We start from the raw sequence: 15042 nt of genomic DNA, 5'->3' as shown, positions 1-15042 counted from the left end.
CCGAAGGCGCAGAAAGGCACGAGCTCCTCCCGCCAGAGTACGGCTGCACACCTCCAACCCGTCCTTTTATTTGTAGATGGAATGAAGGCAGCAAAGGCTTTTCAACTCTACTGATCCCCACCGAACGGCTGATCTTGTTTTTCTTCCCCTTCCTTCCAGGAATTGTGCGCAGCACACCGAGACCAGTTTATGATAAGCTATCAGTTGTTTGAAATGACTCGTGGTGCGAAGCTGCAGCAGTTTACTAAAGACCACTGCGAACTCCAGATGAACAGGTAACAGCGTCCTACAAAAATCTTAAAGACAAAATGTTAGAGCCTCGCAACCTTCATTGGCATAACTCTGTGTATGTGCTGTCTGTATTAAAGAAGCAGCCTACAGCATGTAAACGTCTACCTAAACTTCATCTTCTGTGAAATACCGACCTTCACTAGAGTCCTGTTTGCCAAAACATTTATGTTTCTAATACAACATCGACACAGGCAGTCTCCGAAAATATCTAGCATCAGCTAGTATCATAGAAAGAATCTGTCAGTTAATTCAACCAGGCAAGGTTTACGTTCAAAAGTCTACTGAAAGGAAGCGGATGTTCCATATGGGATACTTAGAAATAAAATATCATGAACATCCCCTACGGATAATACAGAACAATTTTGAAGGCACTCCCCGATGCTGGTCTCTGACTACTCATTTTAACTGCTCTGATTCTGTGTTCTCTGCAGCATGCACCTAAATTGCACCTGGTTTAATAAATAAACAATCCTTGATGCACCACAGGTTTTTTCTCCATCTGTGCTATTTTCTGAAGTGCACAAAAACATCTAAGTCTTTCATGGTAATCGTTTCAGAATCACAATTCAGCACTAGAGTTAAAACCAAAACACAACAAAACACAACATGCAAGTTGACACTGATCTTCTAATAATAAAAAAAAAAAGCCAGCCTTTTTACCTTACTGGGGCTTTCTACTAGATGCAGTTTTAAGTTCTGATATACTGCATGCACATGATGTGGGGCATTAGGAGCTCCTTGTGAATGAGATGAATACTGAGCTGAAAGCCAGTCTCACAACAAAAACAGCTGGTTTCCATTGCGGGAAATACACTTACTGAAAGTGATACACGGCATCTGAGGAACCAGTCAAACATACTGCAAGAGGGAGAGTGATTCAGAGCCTTCACCAGCAGGCTTCAGCTTAAAACATCTCTGCTTTTTCCCTTAATTAGGTTGTTCCTCATAAAAGCCCAAGTCAGATCATTCACTGTAATGGAAATCCTCAGGAAATTCCCAGAACTGCACGAGCTACCACAACCAATTCTTCACTCCTCGGAGCCAAATTTAACCCTTTTGGTGACCTAGCACTTCGAATTTTTCTTTCCATCGCTGCAGGAGAAGCAATCTCATGGCTTTATTGCTTTCTCCTGACTCCCCCCCGCCCCGAGTAGTTCTAGTAATATGAAATAGTATGAAGTAATATGAACTTGTAAAAGAATCCAGCCACTTCCAACTACCCTTGAAGAAGCAAAACATAAAACCCCCAAGTGCCAAAATGAAGCAAAGAGAAAAAACCCTTCCACACAAACACAGTCCGAGCAGGGAGATGGCAGGAGACATCAGAATGGGAGTATCACAAGAAAAGGAGGAAGATGAGTAAGGAACGTGAGGAGGTATTATTCATTACTGGTAGCTGGTTGTTTGCTCGGCTCCTGGTCTGTGAAATACTAGTCACAAGTGTTTTTGGACAAACGATTTAAATTTCAAGGGAAAGTGTAGGCAAGTATTGGAGGGAGGGAGGATAAGCTATCAGACTTCCTTTACACATCAGAAGTAAGCAAGTAAGAGCACAAGCCACACTTCGTCTTTTGCAGGTTATCTTTGTCTCACTAACGTGTCCATGGCAATTAAGAGAGAAGTGGATAAAATGTGAAAATTATTCCCACAAACATCTGTAATAATAAAGTACAGTGAAAGTGATGTGTAATATAGTTTCTTCAAGTCCTAAATTTCACATTAGATTTTTGTTTTCTTAATATTATGCAAATGACAAAGTTCACAGTTTCAGAGTGGACATCTTTTCCTTAAACAGCAACCCTCTGACAGCATCATTGCAATTTTCTGTGTATACAGTCTCAGCTAGTTCTGTTTCAGTTTTGCTTGAGGCTACGTAAGATGAGTTTCCCAACTATGAATAAAGCAGTCATTACAAGGTTTGTTCTTAGGCATTCCCAGCATCATTTACCAACTGTTCTGAGGTACTGCTAGAGGCCTCAAGTCAGGGATCAAAAGCTATACTGTAGTAGATATTATCAAAATAACTAAAATGGAGCTACAAAAGAAAAAGGAAACATTTTCTTAAATGGAGATGTTATTCACAATAGTAGTACCAATAGCTAGTCTAAACCAAATCCACCGACCTTCAAACCAAACAGAAACATGGCTTTTAAAGTATCAAAAATCATGAGAAATTTTAACTCATTTCTCCAGAAAGTTAAAATTGTAAGGAAGAAGAAAAGACCTTTTCATGAGAAGGCATCCTTAGCATAACTTTATATACTGCTATAACAAAGTAAGAAGAATCTGGTGGGAAGAGGTACTTACACAATCCCATAAGCAGCTCTGGAGGAGACACTACGTCAGTCTGTACCAAATGCTGCACAGAACAGCGCTTTAACAGAATAGAGACACTCAAGAGCGAAAGCAAGAGTAGTACTGAAATTCAACACGGAAACATTCCTACAAAGCCAAAGCTATACTTGCCCTCCTTTTCTAGCGCATGTTTGGTACAACATAAAATAGCAAGACTCAAAGGAAAGTAGGCACAGTTAGAGCTCCCTTACCTGACAGTGGCTGTAATGCCTTTTCAATAGAAGGCAACGGTTCCTTTCTGAGAGGTCGATTTAGCGAGGTGTCTTGTGCACTGAAGAGTCCAGGGCTGTCAGTTAATTTTTTACGTCCATTGGTGCTGGTAGAGTTTGTGACTCTGCAGCTGCCTATTGCACTTGTGAAAAGATTTGTGTGTTCGTCGTTGCTGGCTGGCTCAGAGCTTGGAGTAAATCCCCCCAGGGACAGACCTGGGGAATTTTCTGAACAGTCTATCTGTAGCGGTGTCTGCAATCCCAGTGCTAAGGAATTAGACTCCGAAGGCTCTCTCCTGACCCACTGTTCATCTCTGCTTAGCAAACCCTTTGAAGGTGACAGGTGTGGACAAGACATGTGACATCTGTGTTTCTCTTTATGTTTGTACCTCTCACCAACAGCCTCCTTCCCAAATCTGTAGCGCTTCAAGGACTCCAGAACTGTTCTAGAAGAGCTATTAGCCGTTATAGTGTCCATGGAAACCTGCGGTTGTTCAGAAGAACGATGTTCTCTGTGTTTATGGCGATGTCTATGCTTATGTTCGAGCATCCAGCCATAAGCCATTTCAGGTGGAACACTGGGGTACGTACTCATTGACAAGAGCGGAGTCCTACTTGTCGTGAGGAAAGCCTCCTGGCGTAGAAGCTTATGCTTCTTCTTGTGATACTTGGTGGGATTGAGAAGCAAATGGCCTGTATGCATGTAGGAAGGTGGTGGCAAGGGGGTAGTAAAAGAAGGAGAAGGTGGAGGAGGATAAAGAGTTGGAGGGTACCTTCCATAATAACCTAAGCCTATGGGAGCAGCTGCAAGGGGAGAAGGAGAATAAGGCATGCCGTAAGAGGGATAGAACCCGGTACTGGAGAGAGGAAAGCTGAGACTATGCATAAAAGGCATTTCTGCCATAGCCTCCCGCATTTTTGGAGGCCTGCCTCTCTTTTTCTTTAAATCGGGTTTTCTAATGTAGTGCAAAGGATCTAAAGGAAAAGTAGGATGGGTATAGAAACTATTGAAATTTATCCTAAAAATGGTAGGCAGTAAATCTCGGGGTATAAAATGGTGACTTCTGTGGGTTATTCTAATTTCACTTAATCGACTTATTAATTCTTCTAATTCGGCGAGGAAATCTGGGTCCTGCCTACCCCGAAGTTGAGGGTACTTCTTTTTCCTTTTTCGTTTCTGTCTCTTCATTTTGTCATAACTAAGGTAATCGTGACTGCGGCGCTTACATTTGTGTTTATGCTTTTCTTTTAGATTACTCAAAACGGTGGAAGTTTCGGGTGGAATAAGGGAAACATGATCAAACGAATGCCTCTTCTTCTTTTGCCCACAAAACTTTTCCGCTCGATCTGAAGTACTGTTATTATCTGTTCCTATTCCACTGTCGCTGGGAATGGTCTCATCGCTGTGAGACTCGCTTACTGGGGAAGGAGTGGCTTCTTTCAGCGATGTCAGCTCACTCAAGTGAGAAGGAGAGTTTGGCAACAACGTAGGTGGAGATAATCTCCTCCTTCCCTTAGCAGCTTTTTTCATCGCAAGTGTCTGAACAAGACTTCCTTGTCTGGAGTGTATGTGTAAATACGGCACTGAGCTGGGCTCAATAAATCCTGCATCGCTGCTGACAGGGCTCTGTCCCCCACTCACTGCAGACGACTGGGAGCAAACCGGAGATGGAAGAATCTCGGAATTATTAGCTGTTGAAGGCAGCAAATGGGGAAGTACTTGTCCTAGCGACGTACCAGGAGCTTGTTGAGCAGACTTCTCAAGAACTGTCAAACTGGCAGAACTGCTAGTTAAAATACCATTCAGGACAGCTTTAGGTTTCCTTCCTCTCCTTTTTCCTATATAAATTGTTCCTTTCTTGCTGACATTTATTTGCTGGCCTAATTTTGAACCAAATGTGGCAGCAAGAGTTGACACTGTATTGTGGAGTTTAGATTGCACTTTCCCTTTGTTATTTGGTTCCACTGTACTAGACAGAATCTGATTCAAAAGTTTCTTTCGCTTCAGAGTTTTCATTTTATTTATTTTTCGAATAATTGTTTTCATTAACTGTCCATTATTTCTCTTGGCAACTTTTCTGTCTGAGTCCACTTCCAAATCAGTCATGCTACAAATATTAGGTTTTTGCACTTCTTCTGGCCCTCGGAGCTGGTCCTTTCTCTCAAAAAAATCCCCACTTCGATGTTGATCGCTTTCAGACTCTATCTTGCTTGAGTTATCTGTTCCAACAAAAGGTGCCACAGAAAGAATAGGTGGCTTCATTTTAATTGATGACCTGATCTGTCTTTTAGGTCTCCCTCTCTTTTTAGGAAAAGGTTGTCCTGATAAGCTCTGTTTTAGGGAGGGAATTTCTACTTCAGGCTGCAAAATTGGAGGTTCTTGCTCTTCTTTTGACTGCACTGAAAAGACTTTTGATGCTGGGATCTTTAGAGTTCTTTTGGGGGGACCTTCAAGCTCTGGCATCTCCTTGGATTTAGGTCTTCCTCTTTTGGGTTTATACATGTCAGGTAAGAAATCATCTGACATACACAAACTAGAGGGTTGTTTGTGAGTACTGTAGAACTTTTGAGTTTGCTTGTCAGTCTCAGCTAACAGTGCAAGAGATTGTCCATTAGCTTCATTCAGTTTTGGCAACTGATGTTTGACAAATTCATGCTCCACAAATGAAGACGATCCTATGTTTTTCAAGAATTTGGCCTGCTCCAAATTACTGCTTGATAGTGCACTGTATGAAATGTTTTTAAAAAGCTCTGACCTTTCTAGTTCTAGACCCTTCGGAGGTCGACATGTGTTTCTTGACACCACTTTAGTCCACCGTGGTTTCCTTCCTTTTCTTTTCTTTAAAGGTTTTGATTGCTGAGTAGTGCTCAGATTTTTTGCTCCTTGGCAGGATTTATCCGATGCAGCTATTGCACCGATCTTTAGGAACTGCTTGCTACTAAACAAGCTTGTAAAACTAACTACTGAAGGGGTGACAGTAGCATGAATGCTTGTTTCAGCTGCCAAAATGGGCTTTTTCCCTGTAGAAGGACTAGTTCTTGAAGTTTCTACATAAGTAGCTTTTGAATCATTTAAATCTTTATCAGCACCTTTAAAATCAGTGCTCAGAGTATGGTTCAATGTTCTGTTTATATTCAGAAGTGTACTGTCAGCAGAAAACTGAGTTTTGCCAATCTGATCTGAAATACCTTCTAAGAGATCTGCTGTGGAACTTAAATGCAATGAATTAGATGCTAACTGTGAAGATGTTGTTGAGAGGCTCCTGTTTAAGGTGGTAACAGACACTGTGGGTGAAGGCGATGGGAGATTCCCCTCTCCTACTGCACTAAACGGGGACTTTGCTGTCGATACGTCTGAAGCACCTCCTGTTCTGAAGTCTGGTGAAGTGCAATATACCGGAGGCTGTTTTTCATGCTTAGATGTTTCATAAATCCCTTTTTCACTGGTTGAGTAACCGTCCTGTGGAACGCAGATTCCTTCGTTAAACATCTCTTTGCCTACATCAGCAATTTCTTTCCGAATTGAAAATTTTTCCAAGATACTTTCTTTATTCTGTCTCATAATATGCTTCTCAAATGTTTTGCTACTAGTATTTTCCTTCAGTAAATCTGTAGTCTCATGGCTTTCAAGGCTACTGAGGTTTGAATTGCAAGGAAGCTTAAAGGGCTCCGAGGCAGGCATAAGAGAGTCTGCTTTCAGAGTTCCAGAGTCCTTGTTAACCAAACCAACCGGACTGCCGATTACCGTTGGCTTCTTTCCAGAGTCTTTACTAACCAATCCCACTGGACTGCTAATTCCAGGCATCTTCCTCCCAGAGTCCTTGTTAACTGGTCCCATTGGGCTGCCAATCCCTGGTGTCTTCCTTCCAGAATCTTTGTTAGTTAGAACTGTTGTATTGCCAGTCCCTGGCATCTTTCTCCCAGAATCCTTGTTAACCAATCCTGTAGGACTATTTATTCCCAACAACTTCTTCCCAGCATCCTTGTTAATCAACCCTGCTGGAGTGCCAATCCCTACTGGCTTCTTAACAGACTCCTTATTAGTCAATCCAGTTGGAGTGCCGATACCCGGAAGTTTCCTCCCAACATCTTTGCTGATTAATCCAACTGCAGAGCTGGTGACTGGTTGTTTCTTTCCAGAGTCCTTGTTAACTAACCCAGTCGGAGTGCTGATCCCTGGTGGCCTCTTTCCAGAGTCCTTGTTAACCAATCCAATTAATGGGCCAATCCCTTGTGGCTTCTTCCCAGAGTCCTTGTTAACCAATATGGCTGCACTACCCATCCCTAATGGCTTCTTCCCTGAGTCCTTGTTAACCAATCCAACAGCAATACCAGATCCTGGCAATTTCTTTACTAAATCTTTATTAACTAACCCACTTGCAGTTATGGTTCCTGGTAGCTTCTTCCCAGAGTCTTTAACCAAACCAGACGCAGTTCCATTTCCAGGCTTCTTCTGCTTTGTTTTGGAAGACTTTGAAGGAGGACAAGTTGCAATAAGTTGAGCCAATTTTTCTGTTACAGTTGTTGCTCCATTAATTTGTGTTCTATCCTTTAAGTCAGAATTATGGCTACTGATAAGAGTCGGAGGAGATGACTTTATATAATCTGTCATTTCAGAGTGCAAGGGGGTAACTTTCTTAGATAAAGGATTTGTTTCTACTTGTATACCTTCTTCCACATGTAATTCAACTGTTGCAACTTCTCCAGCTTTCTTGTACGACTTTGAAGGGTCCTAGAAGTTAATAAAAAAAAAATCTTTAAGAACAGAGCACAAAGACTCTGAGTAACACAGTATCTTTTTATTTTGAGATGATTAATACCTGCTTTTGATAATAAGGTAACTATATAAACACACGCTTCATGATCCTATTAATTTCAAAGCTAATATATTTCAGTGGACATATTCAGGCTCTTCTGATGTTAAGGAAACCCAAACTCGCTCCCAGACCTCAAATGTAAACCATTTAATCTGTCCCCCAATTATAAACATTCTCCAAAAATACCGTTAATGTTTATTAAAAAAAACTATTAACAATAATGTACTGGGCTATCTATTTATAGTGTGATAGCACTTGAAGACCTCCCATGCTGCTGAGAAGCAGCTGAGCAACGCACTGCAAGGGCAGGCATTGTGTAAAGCTGTCCATGCACAGCTCTATCAGTGTTTCTCAGTCTTGTCCCATGACACCCTCAGCCACCGTAGTAACAGGTTCTCCCCACAGCAGACAGCTGATAGTACTAAAATAAGTCAAATTATTCTGTTGTTTGTATGGGGCGGGGATGGCACACAACACACATGGAGTAAATGAAACTTGCAAAGTTATTTTCGGTTCTGACCTAACCAAATCTGAAATTTATTCTGTAAAGGTTAAAAAAAACCCTGCAAAACCCATTACCTCAATAAACCCTATTAGGAACATCTCAATAAATTAATCTTTTATTCTGGAAGAGCATTCTTCTTTACAAACAGTGCCCAACACATCTCTGAAATGCATGGGATACATTCACTCCAGCAGGGGCTAAGAATGGAAGACTCTGATCCCTTATGAGATTATTACACATCACAATTTGAAAACCTTCTGGGATCTCCTATCTCAAACATTAAATAAAGAGTGAAAGGCATCAATGCCACACCTATTCATCCCTCTGCAATAAAAATGAATAAGACAATTGCATGGTACTTACTGTACTTAATTACAGTCAGCATTAGATTGATCACGTCCATGGTTGGCCAATATCTAATTATGCTGAAGAAAGATATAGCCTGGATTCCTTTGAAATCATTTGATAAACAGCAAACTTTGGTACTGATCACGAACGAAGTATTTGTTCAGTAAGCTACACCAGCACGACTTAAACAGAAGACTGCAAGCTGGATTCAGTCTGACAGTTTCCTAGAGATGGGAAGTAGTTGCTTGGGTAATGTGCTGCCTGAGCTGTCAGAGCCTCTGCAGCGCATAAACAGGCACTCCAAATCCTAGGCTGCTGCCCTTCTGCTGGGATGGAGCAAGAGGTGTGTTTCTTTCTGCCCACATACAGTCCTGGCACTTACATGGAACCTACTGAGTCAGCACGACACACGACATGACTCCGAACACGGAATTCAACCACTTCAGCCGACACTCTTGGACATACCTGGGGTAGACTGTGAGTGCTAGAGATCTTAACTAAATAGTATCAAAGTAGTCTTTCTGATCAACCTGAATGACTACCTTCATCGAGTTACATCCTCTTTTCTATGGTCTGAAATTTTGAAAAGAACTTTGGAACAAAATTTTAATCTTCTTTGTTCAGTGGACTTAAGGCTGAATTTGAAAAATTCACCTAAATACTGACTTGGGAATTCAACTCTTCCTTTCTGTGTCTGTTAGGCCACTTGTGTATACACTCTCTTCCTTCTTTGTTCTCTCTCTTGTATAGTCTGCTACCCTACCAGATAGCTTCTGTTGTATTCTCATACTCTACCATTTCTGGGTATTGAACGCCTCTTGTCAGGCCTCACCTTTTCCTATTCTCTGTTTCCAAACAAAGAGCTTGGAAGTTTTATTAGATATTTAAATAAAATAAATAAATAAGAAAACCCTTCCAAACACTAGCTTTGACCTAAATAAGAGGCCAGGATTGTGAAAACATGACTTTAGCTTCAAACAAAGATTCTTTGCAAGCTGAAGGCATTTGCCCTGGAAAGTTTCTTTCTCATTTAGGGCGAGTGAATTTTCCAAGCACACTGAAAATGATTTCAAAAACCATGGAAAACAAAACAAGAAACTTCTATTGAGATGACAGAAAAGAAGTCAGAAAAAGTTTGTAATTTTTTCAGCATTTTTAAAAACAAAAATTTTATATGGGAAATTATTTTCATTTTTTTCCATAAAGCCACTTAATCTGTATGATCAAAAGAAACAGGGTTTTTTTTGGGGTGGTGGTGGTGTGGGTTTTTTCAAGGAAAAAATTTCATCTGACAACAGTTAATAGAGACATCTTGATCAAAATATCTAACCTTCTTCAGAGAAGGTTGCACTAATGTGGCTGCTGCAGTAGCTGCAAAAACATTAAAAAAAACCCCAAGAAGCATAGAGTCAGAGTTCCTTCTTGCAATTCTGAATTATTAAAAATTTCATATTTTCTGTTGAAGTGAATGGGAGGTATTGCTATCACTAAGGAGTATCATACAGGAAGAATAAGACTATTGTAAACAGGTGATAAAAATTAAACTTAAGTAGCGCACAGCCATGAACTCCAGGAATAACAAAGACATTTTCTGTATGGAAGGCAACAATGGAAGAAAAGAATTTGAATACAGTGCTCATATACTGAGGAAATCAAGTAAATCTCTCAGCTTAAGCCAGCGTCAGTACAACTCTACCAGCTCCAGTCACAGCATAAGTGGTGGTACACAACAACTGTAAGTATTTTTAAGAACGTTATCTAAAAGCTAGTGAAAACAGATCACCCCATATGTCTCAGACTAGCCTCGATCACTGCCTGCTTCTTTACTAGGTCCACACTAAAATCCTTGATGTACCAGAAGCGAAATTTCACTGGCTGTTATGACCACTGCCCTACCAGCCCAAATGTGTTTCCAGAAAGTAAACAAGATTTCACAAGAACAGTGATATGTCACTGATCAAAGTTCTCCTTTTGGGGGAGGGTGGCCACAAGCATCGGTTGGGGTCGGATGTCTCTGAACCTGCTGTAGTAGTAGAACAAAACCCTCCAGTTGTATCGGTTACTGGTTTTAAAGCTGTGGTGTAAAAGAGACTGTGGTCTATGGAGAATAGTTTGGCACTTAGCCCAGCTTTTCTGTGGCAGCTGCAATCTTATGTAAATTATGCTGCAGCGTCACATTTCAGGAACTTCCCCCCAACTTAGCCACCCTCATACTCACAAAACATACAGCTGGGAGGCGGGGAGCAGCCATGATGTGTCTTACTGCACTGGAGACAAAAAAGGTGCCACACTTCCCTGAAATAACTTCTATTGCGCAAACAATCGCTCCATTAGATGGGAAAGAGAGATCTGAAGTCCAAAACATGTTACAGAGTGCTTTCAGGGAGTACAGCACTTCAAAGCTTCAACAGTTGGCGTGGCCAGGTTCACATGCAGCTCTACAAATGCCTATCTAGTCTCTTGATGTCATTTTGCTCCTGGAGCTGGAAGCTGGCCTTACATGCAATGCATTTAGTGTTCCACTTTCGTGGTTCCATGGAGTGGAGAGCCCTGCTTCACTGACTTGAACAAATGCACAGCTTTGTATCAGAGAAAGTGTGAAGTCAGATTTTAATGCAGATAGTTTTGTGAGCACTACTAACAAATCACTGACAGAAAACAAACAAACAAACAAAACCAAAAAAAAAAAAAACCCCTAACATCTCGTAGCTGTTTCATCCATCTAACTCACCTAATATGTCTGCAAACAAGCACATACTTCAGGCTTCTTCACGGATACCTTTATGTTGCAATGCAAGTTGACTATGCCACATAAAAGGCTAAAACAGTTTTTTTTGGATTACACGAATTTTCAGTCAAGAGTTCTAGACCTATTCATGTTACTCTGGCTTTCAGACAGTAGGCTTCATCTAGGCACAAAGCCATTAAAAAGGTCTAGATTACATTACATTAAAAATCATTTTGTGCTTTAAAAACTAAAACATTCATTCCTGTGCAATCTTTAGCTACAACTATCTGGCTTAAAACTCTGTCCAACATAAGAATCGCTCAAAGCAATTACATAAAACATATAAGTTTTCAAAAATTGGTATTATTGTTAATTTGAGCTGAATTTAAAATCCTGAATCTCTTATGTAGACATACGGTTTCTAGGCTTGCATTATTAATTTGAAAATAAAAATTCCAGGTTATTTTTATATAAACTATTATCAAGTTATAATCAATCACTCCAGAACCATCACAGGTATGAACAGCAAAAAATTGGCTTTACTTCTAAAAAAGGCATTCATTGTTACACTACAGCATGATTTCAGGGTTTATTATTACGAGATTATTATTTACTGTTATTATTCTTGGTACTTAATTGCAAAAAACTTAAGAGTAGATAATCTTTCACAAGAACAAGGATATCTCCTATCAAGTCTGGTGTAAAATTCACACTTCTCACACTAGAACCAAATTAGGAAATGCAAGATAGTCTCAGCTTCCAAAAGCTGAAACAGTTAGAAGAAAACAGATTGTTAACGAAAATTTTGTTTGTTAATTCTCTTGAGAACTACCAGCAAGCAGTAAGGATTTTTAGATGTATATATACACACACTCACACACACAGATTTACCCATTATTACTTTAGCTGTTGTACTTCTGGCCAATGCACAGGCTATAATTCAAATAAGCATTCTGAAGAATCACAGAAATTGCTTGTGTAATTGTGGCATCAATATATTCTACACAAATTACACAAATAATGAGTGAAAGCGTGTTTGCTGTTTATTTTTCACCACCAAGACTTTTTAGTGTTTTCTAAAAGCAAGTTTTAGCTGACTACCAGGAAAAAGACGACTTTGTGTAAGTAGTCTAAGACAAAAACTTACGTCCCAGATCCTGCATAAAATATTCTTGAGCTACTCAAAAAGAAAAGAAAACAAAACACTTCTTTGGCTTTGTTACTTTTTTGCTTGAAAATTTTCAGTTAGTGGCTGTGATTTCATCAGCAAACTTTCCTGTAGAGCTTCCCTACATAACCAAGGGCAATAGAAAGAACGACAGAATACCGCACTCAGCAGTTTTACAAAGAAATAAGGAGATGGAGCAAAAGGGCATGTTCCAACTTGCTTCACTGTTTTACCATGACTATTTTAGAATTACAGCAGGCTGTTACGATCACTCCTTTTCTAAAACTTTTGTAATGCAACTTTGCTATGTCATTGGCTACATTTACCTTGCATGCACAGGGAAACCATTCATAAACCTCTTGTGCTAAAACTAACAGAAGCAGAATTTATATTTATGTCTAAGACAGGTTTTCAGGCTTAGCAAAGGTACACCAGCCATACAGCAATGTCTGTCTGTCACAGGACACTTTTCTGAAAGAAAGAAATCCAAGTTTCATATTCAGTGTCAAAAAGCAAATTGAATACTGTTTTGCTATTACAGTAACTTCTAATTTTGTTTCTCTTAACACCTCGGAATGTTAGCCATTTCTAGGTCTCTCATTTCTGTTCTACAATTTTCCCTTCAGAAGACTACTAGCTTTTTTGTCTACCCATTTCTGAAGGACAAATTGTAAATATACAATTTACCCACTTCACCTAACCCACTCATCTTTCAGAATGGAGATAAACCCTCTGCTAACATAACTGAAAACACTGCCCAAGTTTTAAGAGTCCTTTCAGCAGTGAGCTTGAGAAAGAAGCATAGCTATCACAGATGGGAGCACAAAGTATTTTCCTACTGTTTTAATTTTTACACTGATATACCCAGGAGAAGATATCCACTACTTTGTGTCTTAATGGTTAACTGAGTATACTGCAAGTGCTAAACTTCCATTCAAATTCTTTATTCCTCCTTTAAAAGTACAGAGAGTTCAGTTTCACAGCTCAAAGTATTGCCACACCTTGCTCCAAATTGGTCATACATTCGCTCTTTTCCCCTCCTCTCCATCGAAAGGAAAGATTAAGGGATCACTTTCATTTTCTGAAGTGTAATTTGCAGTGCTAAAACTTGCTTTATTTCATTGCACTACGGAAAAAAAATCCCTCGGGTACCAAATTCAGAACATGCAAGGGCTTTAAACCATGTTTACCGTTTGTTTCTAGAAAGACGCTTTTTAATCACACTTGCTAGAAATCAGTAGGATGCTGTAAACCGTCATTTCTAACAATCCAAAGTGCCAGAACGGCAGCAGGGAACATACAGAGTTAAACAACTTGAAAACCATTTCAGCACAATTTGAGAGAGAGAGCAGAGTAGCTAGAGAGAATTATCATTAGTCAGGGATTTGAAACTATTTTAGGTAATGCAAATTTAATGCAACAGATCTGTGCTTCTCTACATTACGTGTTTAGGTTGTTCACCAGACAAGGAGTAACTCCACTTAGAATAGCTGGAATTAAAAAGTGATATGGTATCAATGGTATAATATATAATATCCATAATATTTAATAATATCAGTAATATTTGTTTCCCAACTTTCTAACTTCCATTTGAAATATGACGGATCTCCTGAAGAAAAACCTAGTATATAAACAATGATGTCAAGGATGAAGAATCCATGCTGCACCACCTAAGTTTAAATATTAATTATTCTCCCTGGTAGAAATTCCCAGGGCATGATTTCTTGATGCAATGGGAAAGTTTCCATACTTAATGGCTCTCTTTGCTAGTAAGAGATTTTCAGTTGCAAGTACCACCTCAATTCGGACCTCAAGAGAGATCAATGACTGCATATTCCAGATTCGCCCAATACTCAACTCATCACAATATAGTCTTGTTTAAAAAAAAAAAAAAAAAAGTCATCAGTATAATGACAAATCATGATCTACTCTTCCAAATTTTTTCAAGATGAAGTTAGAGAAATCATTAGAAATAATAAGCTTGTCCTGAAATGGAAGAATGTAAAATAAAGTCCATAGCCAAAGTTTTTAGTTACATAATGTACCACTTGAGAATTTCTTGTTTGATAGGCTGACGGAAAACGCCTTTCTGTTTATAATGGAGAAAAAAAAACCCAATGCAGTTGCATGGTAGAGTCTGGAAAAAGTACTTTTAGTCATTACCCGTAACATACAGCACGCTTGTTTCTTCAGGGCATAATTTATTATTTCTCTTTGAAGATCCTCTTCCTCAAGGAAAACTTAAGCCTGGGTATGCCAGGGGAAAGAAGAAGGTTTGGGTATGTCAGACAGACATTGTCTCAGTACAAGATAAAGGAATTTTCCTTCCCTTTGGGTAGGCTCTACCTTACAAGACATGCCAGGATGGATTTATGCAAGTAGCCTTATGAATAGGACACGGGGTAGAGAAATGAAAAACCTTCAGCCTTGGGAACCTTTGAAACAGGAGCCCCATGAACAGACAACCCATGCGAAGGAAGGATTCTAACTTCCAGGGACTCATATTCTCTTGCTGAGTCGCCCGGCGTTGCAAAGTTGAACAAGGCTACATAAGGAACGCACAAGGAAACTGGGACAGATAAATATGCACTCATAAGGAAACACAGAGAAGTGCAAGAGAA

At 39.7% G+C, this 15042-nt stretch overlaps 1 protein-coding gene across 1 annotated transcript in view; it reads right to left on the bottom strand.

The window, feature by feature from the left end:
- Positions 1–2837: 2837 nt before the first annotated feature.
- Positions 2838–15042, bottom strand: part of LOC104077255 (histone-lysine N-methyltransferase ASH1L-like) — a gene marked incomplete at its 3' end in the record, with an annotated part of 13559 nt that continues 1354 nt past the window's right edge. The window contains exon 2 of the mRNA XM_009578413.1: positions 2838–7587. Coding sequence (XP_009576708.1) covers positions 2838–7587 — 4750 coding nt within the window. The remainder of the gene's footprint in view (positions 7588–15042) is intronic.

The sequence above is a fragment of the Fulmarus glacialis genome, unplaced genomic scaffold, assembly GCF_000690835.1.
Source record: "Fulmarus glacialis isolate BGI_N327 unplaced genomic scaffold, ASM69083v1 scaffold26745, whole genome shotgun sequence".
NCBI lineage: Eukaryota > Metazoa > Chordata > Aves > Procellariiformes > Procellariidae > Fulmarus > Fulmarus glacialis.
The sequence above is the reverse complement of the archived record's forward strand: the minus strand, read 5'-3'. Positions and strand labels throughout refer to the sequence as shown.